Source organism: Lepidochelys kempii, chromosome 3 (genome assembly GCF_965140265.1).
Source record: "Lepidochelys kempii isolate rLepKem1 chromosome 3, rLepKem1.hap2, whole genome shotgun sequence".
In the NCBI taxonomy this organism is placed as follows: domain Eukaryota; kingdom Metazoa; phylum Chordata; order Testudines; family Cheloniidae; genus Lepidochelys; species Lepidochelys kempii.
The window spans coordinates 206,264,025-206,282,820 of NC_133258.1; the positions used below are offsets into that span (position 1 = coordinate 206,264,025).

General features: G+C 50.1%; 1 protein-coding gene across 3 annotated transcripts; it reads right to left on the reverse strand.

Annotated features, from left to right (window-relative positions):
• Positions 1 to 755: 755 nt before the first annotated feature.
• NKX2-2 (NK2 homeobox 2) lies at positions 756 to 18,575 on the reverse strand. 3 transcript variants are annotated; one of them, XM_073335327.1, is made up of 4 exons: positions 18,387 to 18,572; positions 9,312 to 10,002; positions 7,785 to 8,093; positions 756 to 1,054 (listed from the first exon to the last, which is right to left on the reverse strand). In XM_073335327.1, the coding sequence occupies exons 2-4, from the start codon at positions 9,568 to 9,570 to the stop codon at positions 930 to 932; spliced, it is 693 nt and encodes a 230-aa protein (XP_073191428.1). In that variant the 5' UTR covers positions 9,571 to 10,002; positions 18,387 to 18,572; the 3' UTR covers positions 756 to 929. The 3 variants fall into 3 exon arrangements, with proteins under 3 accessions (XP_073191428.1, XP_073191425.1, XP_073191427.1); XM_073335324.1 differs by lacking the exon at positions 756 to 1,054 and having other exon boundaries at positions 6,923 to 8,093; positions 18,387 to 18,575; XM_073335326.1 differs by lacking the exons at positions 756 to 1,054; positions 18,387 to 18,572 and adding an exon at positions 11,205 to 11,228 and having other exon boundaries at positions 6,923 to 8,093.
• Between the last annotated feature and the right edge of the window lie 221 nt (positions 18,576 to 18,796).

The following is an 18,796-nucleotide window of genomic DNA, read 5'->3' on the forward strand; positions in this document are numbered from 1 at the left end:
CCGCATGAGGCAAAACACTGCACAAGAGCAAAGCACTTAAAGAGCTCATTCATCCTGCTCGATTTGGCAGCAGAGCAGGAGGAAGGGGACGCTGCATGAGCCCAGCTTTAAGCCCCTCTGCTTCACCACCTACTTGCAAAGGGCCTGCGTTTCCTCCCTGCTCCGGCTGCCCTGCCCCCTAGATTAACTGGGGACAGGAGCAGCTCCCATGGCCAGGCCAGCAGCTGCGAAGGCTCTTTGCTGCTGTGGTTCTCCGCTGAGACTGGAGAGCCTATGCAGACCAGAGTCATGCTAGACCAGTGGGGGAGGCATTTGCGAAGCGGGGGGAGAGAAAATACCAGACTCAGGGGCAGTTTTGCTAGGGCCCGGAGTTAGAGGACAGGAGGGAACAGCCATGTGCTGAGCCCCCGCAAGGGGGGCTCTGCACCCTCCCTGGGGAAAGCCACACGAGCGGCTGAGGCTGGCGGCTCATTCCTTATCCAATTGCGCCACCCCGCGGACGGTCGCGGCATCGCCGCCCCACCCGCCGATTGTTGACGTTCACACTCAGCGCTAATCGGGTCGGCGTCAGAGTTCGGAGTCAAACTCGCCGTTCTCCATACCCAGGGGTGGGGGAAAGCGACAACCAGCGACCCGCGCCCCCCGGCTCAGAGCTCGTGGCAGTGACCAGGCTGTGTCGGTCGGACAGGCTCTGGGAGAGAGCATTTCATCTATGAGCAAAATCATCAGGCCACCCAGCGTGGTGTGTGTGTTTTAATCGATGTTTAATAAAATGGCCTCACAGTTTGCTTTGTGCTAGAAGCTGACATCCAGGTGATGCGTCACATAATTAATGGGAACTTGAACTTTTTTTCAAACACAAAAATGAGTTGTCCTAGCCCTCGTTTCCCTAGCAGGAAGAATTCGCCTCTTGCTTTCCAGGTGCAATATTACCAGTCGTTTACCTTCCCTTTTGTAGGCTGCTGGCTAAAGATGACTTCATAATAGTAGATCACGGAACCGGTTGTCTTCCACGCATTTTGTGTTGTGTTTTGAGTTGGGCACAAGGGGCAATCTGCAAGTAAAAAAGAGTCTGGCCATTTTCGAGAGGCGGCATGAGCTCTGGGCTCAAAGCGAGAGGGGTTTATGGTGTCAACCCAAAACCAAGCCGGTGGGATCACCGACCAGCTTTCATTCTTGTACCTCTTGGCTTTCCGGGCCCAGAATGTGATTTCAAGTTAAAAAGTCTTCTCCTGGACCTCCACTCTGTTCTTTGCTGACCCCAGCAATCTTTGCTTGCCTCAGTTTTGCCCTGTGTCTTCTTTCCCTACACCACACCCCTACCTGTTTGTGGGCTGGAGCTCCTCCTCGCCCGTCTGCCCACCCCCCTCCCCCCGCCCCCATCAGGCCAGGTGCAATTTTAAAGCGATAGTGTTTACATTCCCAGAGGTCCATAAGTCTATTGCATGATGCACTTTTCCACCAGTCACTTCCTTCTGGTGGCATTTAGTATTGATCAGAAACAAGCATATGGTTATAGGCCTCTGATGTTCTTCTGTGCTATGTGTGTGTGGGAGCCAGCCAGCCATCTATGCATACTAGAGGTATGTATACACACAACCACAAATATGTGTGTTTGTGTGTGTGTGTGTATATATATACAGAGAGAGAGAGAGAGAATGAGAATGAAAAAAATACAAGATAAAGAAATCTATCGAGGATTGTGTGTTTTTTATTTACACCTCTAATATTTTTATGTAAAATAAACAGACCGTTGGCACACACACCTTGCACATGGAGGAATACAGTCAAATCTCCCATATACACAGTGGCTGTGTGTCTGTCTGGTTTTATTCAGCCAACAGAATCTGAAACTAGAGTCACACTTTAAAACCAGGAAGAGATCAGATTTTGTTTACAAACTCACACAGTTGGTCAGATTCTTCCATTAACAATCTGAGGGTTTTTTTTAAAAATCGGGGGAAGGGGGGATACAGCAAATGGAATAAAACTGAAGTCTTCATTTGCTGTGTGTGTGTGTGTGTGTGTGTGTGTGTGTGTGTGTGCTGATTTATGCTTGACCATTCCTTTTTGAACACAATTGAGAGAGGAAGTGGCTTCAGACGATCAGGCTGCTGCCTTTTTAACCTCTCTCTCTCTCTCTCTCTTTCTTTCTTTTCTTTTCTTTTTTTTCTTTTTTGGCTGTGAGATTTTTTTAAAGGTTGTTAAAAAAAACAACCCAGAACCACCTCTCGGAACTGGCGATGATGTTCAATGGGAAATAAAACCATTTATCATAAGGACAGTTCAGAGCAGGAGGAGGGAAAAAACCCCAGGGACAGCAAGGAAGAACTTTGGTGACCCCTTGTGGTTAAAAAGTGCCATTACAACGATATTCCGGCCTGGGTTGTTGGTTCCCCTCCTTCCTTGGGGGACCCCCGGCTCCCGATCGTTTGCGACGATGCTTTAGTAATGACAGCGCCTAAAAATCGAAGTCTTCAAGGGGCAGGCGGGGGCGGGGGAAGCAATACAAACTAGATGGTTTCCTCCCCCAGATAGCACCGGGTAGCCTGCGCGGTGGGGAGATCGCGGGGTTTAGTGGCAGATGCCGGGATAAAAGGAGATGATCCGTGGACACGGGGAGAGAGAGTGTCACTCTTATGAAGCCACAAGGGCATATTTCCGGAAATCATGCACACTACACTATCTCATACACACCGCCACTTCAGGCGTATCCGCCGCCTGGCGAGCTGGTGTAAAACGGGGGCCGTGTACTCTGGGCTGCACCCCCCCCCCACACACACAAACACACAAACACAAACACACACAGCGTTTGCTTTCGTACTCCCCGCCCAAGCCATCCCTGGCTGATTCGGCCCCTTAATAACGACAGCTGAGAATTGTTCTTAGACTCGGTAAACATTGGATTAGCTTTTCATTGCCCAGCCCTCTTGAAAAGGCCCGAACGACCCACGCCAGGTCTCAGCTAAGCCCAACAGTCAATAGGTAATGAAAGTAAGTTCTTTCCCTGGCTTAGAGGGGTTTCCACCTCATTACCAGGTTATCTGATTCTCCTCAATAGTGGCTCTGTAGACGCGAAGGGGGGTGACTCAGAGTCGAGCGAAAGGAGGGAAATTAACCCTAAAGCGCAAGTTTAACTATAATGTCCCTTGATTGGGTTGGAGTTGGGGGATTCATCCCGCATTCATTCATCGCCTTTTCTTTCCTGTCAGACGTGACTCTGGTTTTCCAGATCACCCACTGGAGGTGTAATGTGTTCCCCGTGTCTCCTACCAGTGGAAGGGTGACATATCTGTCTGGCCCGCCACAGGCGACTCTGAAGGAGGCCAATTAACATTTCTTCCTGTTGATCTATTTCCAGACCGCTGTAGTTTATGCCTTCCTCAACACAAAGCCAAAAAAAACCCCTTCCCAACACATCTGACACCGCGTAGGAAATCCGTCCGTTTCCCCGTCACAATATCACCCAAACCACACTAGGGATTGCAGAGTTTGTGTAGGCGTGTTACCACTCAAATAAAGAGAAATTGTCTGGTCGGTGTAGGAACCGAGTTAGCATTTTAGCCGAAAATCCTTTATTTGATTTGATTTTTTTGTTGTGTTCTTTATAAAAAAAAATAATCAAAGTTAGCCCCTTCAGTTGTTCGCGCCCACCCTGTTTGCATTTAGCTCCTTGGCTGCTTCATTCATTTTCTACTCGCCCAAGCTACTCTCCGGAGCGCGGGGGGCATAGCGCGTCGCTTGTGCGCGGTCAGCCGCCAAGAACTCCAGGTAAAGGCAGGAGGCCAGGTCTGGTGGCCCCGGTGGAGATGGTTACCCGCCAGCACCCCTCGCCCCAACCAGAGAAAGCCTTCCAGAGAAAGGAGCGGGATGGCGACTTCTCAAACTCGCCGGCCTGGAACAAGGAAACACTATCACAAGAAAGGGACAGTTCTCTGGAAGAGAACAAAAAGTGGTCAGTCCGCAGCGCTCTCCAGTTGCGCACGGAGGGAGAAGCCTGCATAACATTACACCCCCCTGTGAATGAAACCTTGTTCTCCCGGCAGAGGGGAAAAAACCAGCTCAGCGACCCGAAGTCAGCGGAACTACAATGCTGATCGGGGTGCATCGACTGCCATTTGCTTTCATTTTTATGGGCGAGATTTGTTTAGGCCCCGTGCAGATGCAGGAATTTAATTTCCTGTGAAATGAGAGACAAACTTGTCAGTAGGGCTGGAGAAAAGGAGGCCCTGTTATCCTTCCAAGAAGAGAGAGGGGTTTTCCCCCCCTCCCCCAGAATAGATATAGCACGAATTTTTAATTCGTCTTCCTTTCACAGACAACAATACAGGGTTTGAAAGCAGGACACAATTTGGGTTTTGTGAGGGTCAGCCCAGCTGGCCATATGGAATCAGCCTGTACAGCATGGGGGACAATGGCTCCAAGTGACAGCCAGAACAAAACCCAAGGATACTTCTCCCTGACTCGGGGATGCACCGCTCCTGATAAACGAACTGAATGGCACTAGAAAGAACAGGGGGAGGATGGGGGAGGCCAGCACCGTCTCTCTCTCTCTCTTTCCCCCTACCCCTGTCCCCTCTGGGTTCTCTCTTTCTCTCTGCCCTCCTTAATATGTACGCCTCTAACATCCTTAACGACCAGCCTCCCGCATTGTGCTGTTTTGTGGTGGCTACTGTATATTGTGCAAAGATAGACTGCGCCAAACTGCCCCAGCGGCGTGTGAAATATAAGGCCACGGGGGAGGGCCACACAACTGGCCTGATAGACTTAATAGGGGCCAAGCAGAAAGTGACTGTTTCCCTCCCACTCGCTCTGCGCGGCCGGCGGAATTAGAAGAGGGGAAAGCGTCCTTCCCTGTAAAGTGGGCTCCTTTCTTCAGGCGCCGCCGAAACCTGTTTTCACTTCACGGGGAGCTCGGCCCCGCCTGGCTACCGAGATGGCAAAAAAAATAAATAAATCCTCAGACCCCCTGTTTGCAACGAAACGCTGCCATCCTTATGTATTTAGATCTCTGTCGCTTTGCTAATAATTATCAGCTTCCAGGATAGATCCTGCCACTGCAGAGCCGCGACTTGCCGTTTGCCAGCCAAGCTGTTGATGAGTGCCCTCGGCTTTGGGGAAACCCGGACTCATTTCTTGGGTTTTGTGTGTGTGTGTGTGTGGGGGGGGGGGGGGTCGTGTAGAATAAGGTTTCATCTGAAGCAAAACCAAAAACAACCCCCCCCCCTGGCCCCCGCTCTGTGACTGCCTCCCGCTTGTCGTGACAATTCAACATTCAGTGGGGAGCGACTAAACCAGGGGAAGAATTTAAACTGGTGTCAACTTTGCGCCTGAGTTTGGTAAGACACCATTGCAAGAAATGGCCATCACAGCTGGGACTCCAGTCCTGAAGCAGATCCGCGCATGGCTAGAAGACCCCCCCTCGCCAGCACTGTCCACGCAAAGCTGTGGGTCCCGCCGATTTTGTTACAGATAATCATGTTTGCGCGAGATATTGAATTAAATCTGATCATCAACAAGAGCGCGGCTGGTAATTCAGTGGGGACGGTTCAGTTTGCTTTTCCTGTTCCGAGCCCCCCCCCCCCCCCAGCCCTGCCCCTGCAGTCCCTGCTGTTTGTCTAGCCTACAGCAAGGGAGACAGTTTCAGAAACGGAGAAGAATTTAAACAGCATGGTTGGAAAGAAGCCTCTCTACCCCAGACAGAGGGGCCAATTCATTTCGGGTCAACCCCAAGCATTTTGGAGTATGTGTAAGCCTAAAAATCGTGTGTGCGTGTAGATATTATATACAAGGGAGAGAGAGAGAGAACAGAGAGGCACAGAGTGTGTACCTATGATCCTAGATGTACACACACACGCATAACACACAACTTTCCAGCTGGATCTGTGTGTCCTTTAAACGCATATTCTAAAATGATCATGTAAATAGCCAGAAGAAGTTTTGCTTTAAAACACGCCTTAGACAAACTTTCCTACACAAGCCCACCGCATTTGGAGAACTCCCCCTATGTCGCGGCACCCCACAAATTCCCAATACGTGTTATCACAGGCAGAAGGGGATCTCCAGAGAGCCAGTCGCTCGGACGGAGATAACGAAATTCCGTTTGGTTAAAACAGGTTTTAGGGCAAACTTTACATTGCAAATCCGACCGCTTTTAGGGAGAGCCCCGTGTGCCCCACGACTTGCCCCAAAGCGTTATCTGCCCGCAGGAGCAGAAAGGGGGTATAAACTCATCCGCCAGCCGATACCCCCCTCCCGCTCCCATTCAGCCGCCTATCTACCACTGCCGGCTAAAGGAGGACTTACAACTCTTCGGACTCACCCCGCTTAGATCAACCCCCGAGCAAAGGCAGGCCATTGAGACTAGACTGGAATCAAAAGCCCCTCCGCTGAAGGGTCACTCTTACATTTAAGTGAGTGGTGGGGCTTATTTTTTCATTTCCACAAAGTCACTACTCCAGCCCCTTTTGTCTCTCCAGTAGACACAACGAGGCAGGACGCAGAAGAAGAAGAGGAAGAGGAAGACAGGTATTTGATCGTTTGCAGAAAGTTTGGGGAGAGTGATTAAAGTTTCCCTAAAAGTTCTAAGAGGGGACGAAAGTCCGCCGAGCTGTTGCCTGGGAATCTGCCGCAGGCCAAGCACGGATTTCCGACGGAAGGGTTCATCATTCCCCATAAAACAACTAGCACCAGGAGAAGATCTCATTGATCGGACAATCAGGCGAGGCAGGCTCCCCCCTCCCCCCACAGGATCTCTCCAGTCCGTGTCGCTTCAAAGTGAGGGTTTTGCAGGTATCCCGTGGTAGCCACAAAGTCAAACAAAAACATTCTTTTGTTGTTGGGTTGGTTTTTTTTAAACAGCATTTTTATTAAAATTCCTATAAAAATGGAAACCCTCCCCGTAGCGCCCCCCCCCCCGGGTTTATACACAACGAGGAGCTGGAGATTTCTATGGAGCTGATCCAAACATTTCTTCTCCGTCTCCAGTTTCTTTGCTTGCTTAATATTTGGGAAATCTTTGCACCCAACCAAAAGAATAAAATAAAATAAACCGCCCTGACTGTCACTTATGGCAACAATAACCACACATAGTTACAAAAAAAATTATTTTTTTTGCTCATAGTTGTCAGAATTTATACACGGCCATAAATAGGTAAAGGTTCATATAAAAAGGGAGATCAAATTCTCTAGTTTTAAAGTGTCCTCCACTTGTTTTATATACGACTGACAACAGCTGTACAGCACACAAAACGTACTTTACGAAATCACAAGCGCATACGGATTCATTCTTATTACTAGTAAGATTTTTATTTTTAGTTGTAGGTAGACAGGACCACTTTGCATGGCGCAAAAATCTCTGTAAACATGGCGCACAAAAACCACCCCCCAAAAGAAACAAATCGAACCCCCCCCAAGGAGGAAAAATAGGAGAGGGGGAAAAATGCACCATCATTAATAATAATAATTAATATTCATATTGTCTCCCCCCCCGAGGTTTGATTTTGGAGCCTCAGTTTCTTGTCTCGGCAATGTTCACCAAGTCCATTGTTGGGCTTGCACCAAATGATGCGCTGTCGGGTACTGGGGGTTGCTGGCGGAGCTGTACTGGGCGTTATATGGCATATGCTGGAGCGATTGGGCGCTATAGGCGGAGAAGGGGATCCCAGCCTGGAAAGTGGCCGCGGCTAAGTCCTGAGCTTTGAGCGTGTGGCAGGGTTTGCCGTCCCTGACTAAGACGGGCACTGCTACCCGGCGTGGGGAGGGGAGAGGAGTCACTTCCATACCTTTCTCAGCCCGGGCCCTCTTCATCTTGTACCGGTGGTTCTGAAACCAGATCTTCACCTGGGTGGGCGTGAGGCGGATGAGGCTGGCCAGGTGCTCCCGCTCGGGGGCGGACAGGTACCGCTGCTGTCGGAACCGTCTCTCCAGCTCGTAGGTCTGTGCCTTGGAGAAGAGCACCCGCCTCTTCCTCTTCTTGCCGGAGTCGCCGGCGCTGGCCGTGTCCTTGTCGTTGTCCGGGGATTCGTCGGCCGAGGGGTCGGGGGATTTGGTGGAGGAGTCGTGCTGGGAGTTGCTGGAGGCCAGCCCGTGCACTGCAGAAAGGCCACCGAGAGCATAAGTCAGAGGGGTGCTGCCGGGGGGCGGGGGGTCCCCGCCCGGGGGCACCTGCGGCTCTGCTCTCTACCCTCCCCTGCTCCAGCCGGGAAATGCAGCGAAATCGCCCTCGCTTTCTCTACCGTGGGGAGGCAATCTCTCCAGGGGGGCACCAGCTACCCCCCAAATCCCGCTTGGGCTGAAGGAGCGCGGCTTTCCCCGAAAACAAATGAACCCCGCGAGGAATAGGCAGTTGCCTCCTACACTCCCCCAGAGCAGCAAACACCGGAGGAAAAGTAAACGACGACACACAACACACTGTGCCCATGTATGTTCCCAATGATATGGCCATCTGCGACACACGTGTGTATCTGTACAGCTATCAACATATATAAATACCTGGAGATGGGAGTTTTATATTAGATAGCTTGTGAATATGAATATATTTATATATACACTCACGTTCATAATTACACACACTTTTAGATGCATGTAGACATTCATGTGCATGTCTACAGATCTATTCACCCGTCGGTCTGTATGCACATTACAAGACAGCCACATCGATCCGCATCACAAATTCCTCTATTCCTCACCTAATGTTGCATCTTTTTTACATCTATTGGACTTTGGACCTCAAGCGATTTGCTGGGGGAGGGGGAGGGGTACGTGGATTGATTTTTAAAGGATAATTTAACAGTCCCTTCATTGATCCCCACAGCCGCCCGGCCATTGAGACATTTCTGAACTGTCTACACCGAAGCGATCCAAAACGGCCACACAAGGCTCGCTCTGTTTGATTTAGCAAACTCTGTTCGTGCTATTTTTAGATCGCTGGAGGTGACTTTTGCTTTTCTTTCCCTAGGCTGGGTTGATTTCTTTCTCTCTCGTTCTAAAAAATAAATACATAAAAATAAACCCCCCCTTGGGGAAAGATGAGGCTTCCAAAACCTTGTTTTTTATACCAATCGAATCAAACCCAAAGAAATCCCTGCGGTTAGTTTGACTCCGGAGAGCCTGGTGAAACAGCAACCACACACAGGGTAAATCGGAGCGCTAATGCTTCCCCTAATAGCTATTAGGAAGAGTTAACAGATAGGTTTATTATTAATTATTCTTATTATTGAAGAATACACGTTAGAGGCTGCGGCGCTGAACGGATCAATCACAAGACAATGCAGACGGTACATGGAATCAATGTAAGTTTCACTACTCACAGGAATACTGGATGCTTTCCGTGCTGGCCAGCCAACGCGTATAGGGATTATCACTGGTATCATAGAAAGGGTTTTTCAAAGGCAGAGTCTGAACCCCCTCCAGTGGGTTTTGCCCCAGAACTCCGGATTTCTTGGGTGGCTCCGACCCCTCGTTCTCTTCATCCGCTCCTTCCACGAGGGATCCCTCTTCATCGTTGGTGTCAGGGAGATCTAGGATGTCCTTTACAGAAAACCCCGTCTTTGTGTTGGTCAGAGACATATTCTGGCCAAATTTATGCAGGAAAGTTGGAGCACCAGTTTGTCAATTCGCTGTTGCACAAACCACACACACCCCACAAACACCCCAGGAAGAGGGGAGGGTGTGTGTGTGTGTACGTTGCTGGGGGGGGACACGTTAAGAATAAAAAATAACGAAGGCTGGTGTGGGGGGAGACGCGGGGGGGGGGCGAGGAAAAAGCGGCTGCGATATAGATAGATATTTTACAGCCTTGCTCTGCTGCAGAGGGGGGGAAAAATCACGGAGCACAAGTGGCAACCGGCTTCTGAAATAGTTTGTAACTCCAGGAAAAATGCCAAAGTGCGTTTACTTCAGGGTCTCGTTTAAACACACGGATCTGGCGCCTGCTGCTTGAAAAAAACCAGCCATTGCTGGAGAGAGCAGTCCATATAAGGTTGGTCTCCACATATGAACCTGCAGAGAGGAGGGGGAAAAAAAATACATTAAAAACGCCAAAGGTTGGCCACGTGTGGGCGGGTGCTAGGAGTCAAGTGGATGAAGACAGTGTTTGCAGATGTGAAATTGCGGGGTTTGGGGGAGATTGGAGGCTCCACCATTGGTTCTGTAGCACATGATGAGTGGTATAACGTGTCAATTAATTACAAAGATAGGGAGGGCCTTTCTGCACGGTATTTACATACAAAGGAGCTCCGAGGAGCCCGATATTCCACACACTTGAAAGTACGTTTTAAACAAATTGCTTCGGGAAAAAACCAACATCTTTGCATTCATTGTCACCCTGCACTGATGTAAACTGCTTTGTAGCAGGCTGGAAAATTGACTATTTACAGCGAGCGACTTGAAAAGGAAATCTATTCCAATTATTGGTGGTCCCCTAAACAAGATGGCAAGAGACCAACTTGAGCAAACCTCCTAGGTCAATATTTTGGTTGAGGCTTAAGGCTGAGTATTATAAATTAAACAGCAAGTAATTGATTCTAGTGTGCTCCGAAATCAACCAAACTGGAAATACATGTAATCAATCGGTACCCAGGCAGGCTCTGACGATTTCGGTGTGTTGTTTGCAGAGAACTAATTTGTTTCTCTCGCTCTTCTCCCCAGCAAGATCGCTTGCTAATTTGGATGGATGTGCAGCGTTTAGAGGTAGGACTTAGAAAGGGAATGCAGCCAGATGTTTAATTTAGGCGTTGAATTTGGAGGGTTGTTTTTAATAAGACATTTAATAAGTGGGTCTCTCTCACAGCCATTTGCAGACACATATATTATAGAGGCGTATGAATAGCAGCGTCCGCGTTTTTGAAAATCCTCCTTTCAAAATAGCAACGCTAAATAACACCCAGCTATCCGTGCGTCCATAACACTTTCTCATTGCGGCTTTATTTCACATTTCACCCCCAACCCCTTCCTCCCCCCTGCCTTAAAAGCTCGTGCGCGCCCCGATTCCACTGGGGACATAGGAAACGGAGCTAATCGAAGCCTTTTTAGCAAATTCTCCATGGGCTCATTCCCCACGTCTCCAGTCCACACGGCTGTGCTCCGCTTCTTCCCTCGCTTCGCTTCGCCCTAGCGCAGGACTTTGTTCAGCTGGGAGGGGTTCATGGTCCGGAGCCCTGCCTTGGGTCTGTGCGGAGGGTCCTATTCTCTTTTTGACCTACTAAATGAACCATCCCAGTGCGCCTCCCCCTCCCTGCAGCTCCCTGGGACAGACACCGCTCTCTATTGTTTCTCTCTTGTGATATTGGGGTGGGGTTTTCGCGTGTGCTACATTTTGGACAAGCCAACTTGATGCCACGATCCTCGAGGAGTTCTGCCCTTTAACGGGATCTCTGCGGGGGGAGGGGTTGGGGGGAATTAAAGATGGGGAGTTAAAGGTGAGATTTGCAGCCCTCCCCGTTCCTCCCTCTTCCCCACCCTTTTGGGGATGACCAGAGGATAGAAGTTGCCTTGACTTTCCCTCCCAAGAACTGGGCATGTTTCAAGGAGGTGCTGGGGCAGAAGGGGCACCGCAATTTATTATTGTTGATCAGTTTATTTTGCTGTCCCTCACCCTGCCTCCCATCGAGTATGTGATGTGGGTGACAATGCCTTAGGGTTTTAGCAAGGCCCTGAGCGCATCATGGGTGGTCGGACCCGGGCAAACACAAATACAAACCGATTGCTAAGCTGCGGACAATGGGCGAAATGTAGACAAATGTCCGGCTTCTGTTGGAAGCTTTTGTCCGAGCTCAGTTTTTGCATTTATTTCAGGGGCGAAATAATACATGATTGAAGCCCTCTTTCAATGTGTTCTAACTGTTTGGAATAAATCGGAGGTTGTTGGTAGTTGTCATGGCATTCAACTGCTTTCAATGGACTATCTCTTCATTCATTTCGGAATCCTTCCACAATATTAAGGAAACTCCTTCATGTTGACGCTCACTGGCTCTTCTTTCCTCTGCATTCGAGGCGTTCTCTCTCTCTCTCTCTCTCTTTTTTAATTTTGAAAAAAAAATTCAATCCAGGACTAACCCTGTATTTATTTCTTGATCACTTTTCCTTAGCCATCTGGGAAACGCAGCAAACTAAACAAAGTGAGAGGATTACGTGTGTGTGTGTGAAAATTATGTCGTTCATAACACAAACAGCAACGGCACTGTGGACCCAACAGCTAGGACTCAATAAAAGAAACCACCTCCGATAACGATAAGCCCACAGCGCAAGAATTCAAGCCATCACGGCAGCGCAGGGTTTGCGTGGCAAAGAAAAGCCAGAATCGAAGGTGGAAGACGAATTCACAGCACAATATTTGTCGTGTAGCAGAGTGTTGCAAAGTTTCCTTGGTGGGGGTGGGGGAGGAAGAGAAATGAATTGTAGAGAATTTCCTCTGGGGAAGACTAAACAATTGACAGTGGGCATGCTAACTAAAGATTTCTAATAAGAAAATCCAGAGTAATTAGGACCTGTGAGATTTGATCAATATGAAACCACCTAAACACCTAAACCTAAACACCGCACACAAGCTCACTCACTCACTCACTCTGTGATGAACCTGTTGTCTCCGTTCCCGCAGACCACCTGATAGGTAAATATTTTCCTAAGGGAAAACCAGGGCTCCTGGACCATTAATCACGCTGCAGTTAGCCAATGGTCCATTGAGAAGCACACACCGGCTGATCAGCACAGTTGGACTGTGACCAGCTAGCCTCCTTTGTACACAAAGACCTGCCATAAAAGTCATAATTTTGTCCCTCACCCCCGCCTCCGTATTGAACGCTTGGTCCAACTTAGAAACACAGCTCCGGACAAGTTCCCACAACTATGGTGGAATCACGTGAGTAAAAATCAAACCCAGTTTCCCGATTGTTTAACAAGGTCAGTTTCATCATCTAAGGGGGCTGGAATGAGCGTGTGTTAATCTGCCTTCTCTCTTCCAGTCTCCCCCTCGCTCTCTCTTCTGGGTCTACATTTTGCTTTCGCATCGGGGCTGCTTCGAAGCGCACGTGTAACCGCGTCCAAACCGAACTGTGTGTGGGTTGTGGCAAACGACTGCGCAGCCAACTTCAGAGAACCCCCTTTTTGAGACAGAGACCCCCAAATAGCGAGAGAGGAGCCCCTTATTTCAGAGAACAAAACTGGCTTTAGTGAGGGTACAAAGGGGAATCGCTTGTTCCCCCTCGCCAGAAGAGCCCCTGGCCCACACAACAGGTGTGTGGTCCATAGGAGTAAGGTTTACAAACTGGTCTGCTGCGGATGATGACGTGACTAGGTGATGAAATAGACACACCGCACTGTGGTGGATTCTGTGTAAAGATAACGATCGCCTAGATCAATCTAGCTGCTCCACAGAAGGCTTATTTCAAGACAGCCTTTCCCAGCTCTGGTTTAATAATTGTGTGTGGACGCTTGATCCGCATTGCATCTTCTTCTAAACTTTTTCGCTTCCCTTGTCCGATTTTTGTAAATATCCCCCCTGAATTTCTTACACTTTGTTCCCTTGTAACTGGATCCTTCCTTTGCCCTCTTCCCCATTATATTTTGGGCTGACCCTCCAGTTCTTACTCCGGTTCTAGGTGAGAGGGCCAGACAGTGTGAGTGGCCAGGGTGCGTCGGGAGGTGGGAAAGAAGCAGGGAGACCTGGGCATGGGTGAGATAAGTCCCCCACCTTCCCCCAGTGGAGTAGTTCGCCTACGCGGGAATTGTGTTTCTAAACATCGGACGGCTCATTTCTGGGATTTTTAATCGTCAGATTTAGGACCGACACTGGCGCCAGAGAGGCATTTCGGGAAGATCGCATCAATATCTAGACTCTTCAAGACCTCCCTGTCTGTGTCCTGCTGGCATGAGTAGCGCGGGTAACTTGGGCAGGTCCCTTGCAATATGATCTCTACTGATTAAGAGTCAATCGATCAGCAAATCCTAACAAACATAAATAAATAAATAAATGCCGGTACGGATAGATACACGGGCACACGCCACAAAACCTCGCAAAGCGTCAGGCAAATTGCCTTGCCGCAAAGCCTTCGGCGGGCCCTGAAAAACCGAGCGAGCGATGCCCCTGCCTGCTGCTTAGAAATGCTGGAATGCTCCTCCAGACAGATCCTGCTGAATTTAAGCCCCGGAATTATAGGATGGAGGGGTTATTTGAACAGCCGAGCAAGAGGCTGAAAAGGAGAGGTGCGTGTACACAGGATAAGTGGCGACACTTCAGCACAAGTGCCCTCTAGGAGTGGGGAAGTGTTTACCTGTTTACTTTTACAGGTAGCGCTCAACCAGGAGGCTTTTTGCCTTTTCCACTCGTTTCTGGAATGCGGCCTCCTTGAACCCCCTCCCCTAATGCTGCCTCGCAGCCCCGGGAAGACTTTTCCACAGCAGCAGCTTCAGCCGGGGCGGGGAAGAGAGGCAAAGAGCCCCTTGCCCCGAATGAACGCGGCTGCACTCCGAAAACACAGGCAGCCTCGGCTAAGGTTAGGCTCCGCTCCCGGCCGCTGCGCCGTGGGAAGAAAGGTGCGTTCGCACTTGCGAATTAAAGGGTGAATTTCTCTACCATGGCAGGACACGCCACACATGCGAATGGCAAGCCAGGAACATAGCAAAGGCGGCGTGTTAAAACGTGTTTCCCCGTCTGTCAGCCCGCTCAGCTCCCCCAGTCTCCCAGAACCAGACAGCAAACCGTGGGTCTATTATCTAGAGCGAGCAAAAGCGGTGGCTTGGCTTAAAGTGTCCTATAGAGACAAGGAACTAGCCAGTCAAAACAACTACTTGGCCTTGATAGTTCAGAGCCGAATGAAGCGACATGCATTCGTTTTGCTAGTGGTCAGAAAGGTTTCCAGTCATTAAAAAGTACAAGGTCTCTCCATTTATTTTAAGCCACTAATTTGTTTGACTTAATTTTCTCCTCCTGAATGAAAAAGGTGTTTAACAGAAGTCCCCTTTTTCTCCCGGTACAGTATATGGGGCTGACCTCTAACCCATCACAACATCCCATCTCAGATAACAGCCTTCAAGTGGATTAGTTTATTGTTTGATTAGAGCAAAGGTGCAAGAAATTGTTTCCATTCACTCCAGACAAACAAACCATATTGCACCTTAACGCTCTGGTGAGGATTAGTGAAGCTGACACAAAGCCTTTGTTCGAGGAGAAGGTTTATTTTATCTTTGGTTTGATACTCTTAGATAGAAGACACTTGAAATCAATGGGAAAGGAAAATATAGCCCCGTCTACTTCTGATCATTCTTATGAAGAGATTCACCTTCGAAAGATGCCAGGAAACAATGCAGGCTTTGTTTTATAATGTCGCAGGGGGGAAAAGGAGAGATGCGTCCGTAAGAGGTGTCATCTTTTGTTGTTGATTTAAAAAAATGTAACAGACAAGAGCTCTTTCCCTGAATAGACAACTTAAAAACGCAGGGCTTCGGAGCCCAGAATTTTATAGCCTTATTATATATGGGAGCATACATGCACCTATGTAGAAAAAACACATTTAAGTGGGCGAGCTACTTCGCTTGACACCAGTATTCTGGTTATGTTTTGCAAAGCACCTTGCAAGGTCTAGGGCAATCAAGAGAGCGACCAATAAATAACAGCCACTAAAACTCAGGTCTAAGCAACAAGAAAGGCGATTGAAATAAAGACCTGCCCGTGTGCAATCCTGGCTTGGAGGTTTAACAAAGATCAGCGTTTCCCTTTGCCTCGGAGATTGTAGAATAACAGAGCATCGCAACCCCTTAAATTGATTTTAAAAGGCTTCATTGACAATAATGGGGAAGGGTTAATGTTTCTGAAATTTCCTTCTCTTTTCATGGCTGGAGAAATTGCAGAAGCAAAGACTTTCCCCGTGTTTTAAACATAGAAAAATACGCTCTGATCTGCCACATCTCGTATTACCTTCCTCTGTCAAGGAGTCAGAGCAATCTGCTAGCCAGGCAGTGAAAATGCAATCTTCCCTTGCCTTTCTCACAGAGAAACAATTAAACCGTGTTCAGGACATAGGAATCTAAATGAGCTTTTCATGATTATGATTATTCTTTGGGGTTTTTTCCCTCCCCCAAGCCCCAACTATGATAACACATTCTCAATTCACCATCAACCCCCCCGGAGTGGTAAAAGTGGAATAGAAATTAGGTCTCCCCCCCGTCCCCCGTGGGCTAATCGGTCACATTGTGGGTTATGTCAGACCCGAGGGCACATGTTAGGACTTTGATAAATGCACTTTAATGAGATCTTTGAAATATATTGCCAATACAAACCATAGGACATACAGACGCCTTGGCAGTGTGTTCCCGCAACTTACGGAAGCAAGAAGCCGGGAGATTTGTGCTTCGCGGGGCTTGCGACATTGGGAACCAGCTAGTTGCCGATTTTTTCTGCAAAAGCTTTAAGTCTAGCCCCGGGCGTATCCTTTCCGTTCCAGTCTATTATAACTGTTTTATTTGTAAGTCAAATGTTTGCTCCCCCCAAGCAAACCCTTCAGCTTTATTCGTTCGCATCTTTCTAATGATTAAACGTGTCCCAATGAGATTAAGCATTGTCAGCCTGTCTCAGAAGTGTTCTTTCTTCCAAAGGGGGGAAAAAACCCACCACCCCAACTCTGTCTGATAAGGGCAATTTGAATGCAGGAGATTTAAAATTTCTTTATGAAATACGGTGCTGAAAGCACTTGCTTATCTGAATTTACTTCGTGTATCTCTACCCCGTAGGTAGGACTTTTTTTTTTTAAAGCCAGCCATTGATAATGATTTAAATATATATATATTTCAAGCTTAAAAGGATGGACTGATTTTGAAACTGAAATTAATTTGAGGCACATTAAACGGAGCTCCTCGGTCCCGTTGAGTCTTGAAAGGAAAGGAGGAGATGGATTTGCGATTTTAAAATCGATTGCACATACGATTGATTGGAAAACCCAACTCCGAGGAAGAGCTGAGTTGCAGACCACTGCATCCAACCACAACGACGCTGCTGCTCTGGGGTGCAAACGCAAGGGTTAAACATGGGCCAAAGCGCCTGGTGAAGTTAGCAAGGTGGAGATGAAATCAATAACCCCCCCGTGCAAGAGGCAGAGCCAACCGAGTGCAAATTGTTACTTTTGAACCATTCCTGATCCTCTGGCGGACTCTACCGACTCTAGCGAGAAATGTCCCAGCAGCCGCTTCCCCACAAGGAAGGGAGTTGTAAGCTACCAGCTTACCTTTCCTCCCCAGGAAACCCCCAGCCCCAGAGCTTTCAGGATGACAAACCCACCCAGCCGCCTTGTGTCACGGGCTTTGCTGCGCTCTCGGGGCAGCAAAGGGAAAAAGAATAAGCCCCCCCCCCAAGCAGCTAGGGCTGTGAAATTACCCACCGACGTTGAGTAACTGAGTGTGGGGGGGTGTCTTTGGGGAAGGGGGGTTCTGATCTCTCGAGTGTCTAGAGCAGGCAGGTAAATGACCTGAGGAAGTTCAGGGTTGGGGCGAAAGCAATCGCTAGCCGGAGCGCTTTGGATGGCCACCTTCCCTCTTGCAGCCCCGGCTGGTGCCCCAGGACAAACGCGTCTTGCTGGCCGCTGAAGCAAGACCTGAGCGCAGCCCGACGTCTCCTTCTCGCAGGGGGTGAGACTGACACCCCCACATTGCACCCCCCTGGGGCTGGGTAGCCTCCCCCAGCCCCGGCCACGCCACCTCCGCCCCCCTCTTCCGCCGAATTCACAAGCAGCTGCTCACCTTTGCACTGCGCAAACCCAGGTAAAACTTTAACCGGCTCCGTGCGCGGGAAGGGGGCGGTGTGAAAGCGGCGGGGCTCGGGTGCAAACCGCTATGGCTCCATCCTCTCCCCCCAGCAGAAGAACCCCCCCTTCCCCACCTGCTGCTTCCGGGCCAGGAGAGATCAGCGTCCGTTTCAACAAGATTGGGGGGGGGGGGAGGGACGGACCCCCCCCAAAGCCCTTGGGAAGCCAGCTAGCACCTTGCACCCAGGTGATCCAGCTTGGGGGACCCTGCTCGAGTTCCCCCCACACACACCTCGTTTGGAGGACCCAGTGCCCCTGGAACAGCGATGTCTGTCCGACCAGCTCCCCAGCCACCTGTCCGTCCTCCCCTCCAGCTAGCTCGCCACCCATATCGCCAGCCAGCCACGTAGCCACCGCTCCCCCCAGACAGCCACCTCCGCTCTCCACCCGGCGGTGCCGTGTAGACGCATCTTTCCCTCCCCAATCGCTCTGCCTTGCATTGAACAACCTCACCCCCAAGGCGAATCTACCCCCCACCCCCCCCGTTTGCTGTACTTCGGGGCGCTGCCTAGACCCCCCCGCAAAGTTACATCGAGCAGCCAGCCCCCCTGCAGGTACCTGGCTCCCTCGCCAGGAGGAAGCGCAGCGGCTCACCTGGAGCGGCTCTGCGGTGGGCGAGGCGCTGGCGAGCTCCGAAGGCGCCGGTCTGCAGCGCCGGGGCCTGCGGGGGCCGCTTTATATAGCCACGCGCGACGCCCCGGCTCGGCGGCCCCTCACATTGTCTCCGGCGGCGCTTTGCAGAGCCGGCCCCGTGGCCGCTCGCCCGGCGCTCCCCCTCCGCGCCCTGCCCCGCGCTGTTTGCTTTCCTCCGCGGCGCGTGACGCGCGAGGCGAAATATTGGCCATATGGTCCGCGGTCATAAATTGGGGAGAAGCGCAAACACGCCGGTTCCTGGAAGGCCCGGCTGCGCTCCAGCCGGCGGAACCGTGCCCGCCCTCCCAGGCAGGCCCCTTCCCACCCGGCTCCCCGGCCCCGGCCAGGAGTTTGGCTGCTTTCCCCCCGGC

What these genes read in the sequence shown, in the direction of transcription:
- NKX2-2 (XM_073335324.1), bottom strand. Translation starts at nt 9,570, where the DNA reads ATGTCTCTGACCAACACAAAGACGGGGTTTTCTGTAAAGGACATCCTA. An exon ending in GGAAAGCATCCAGTATTCCT is followed by an intron (nt 8,094 to 9,311) that starts GTGAGTAGTGAA and finishes GCCTTTCTGCAG; the next exon opens with TGCACGGGCTGGCCTCCAGC.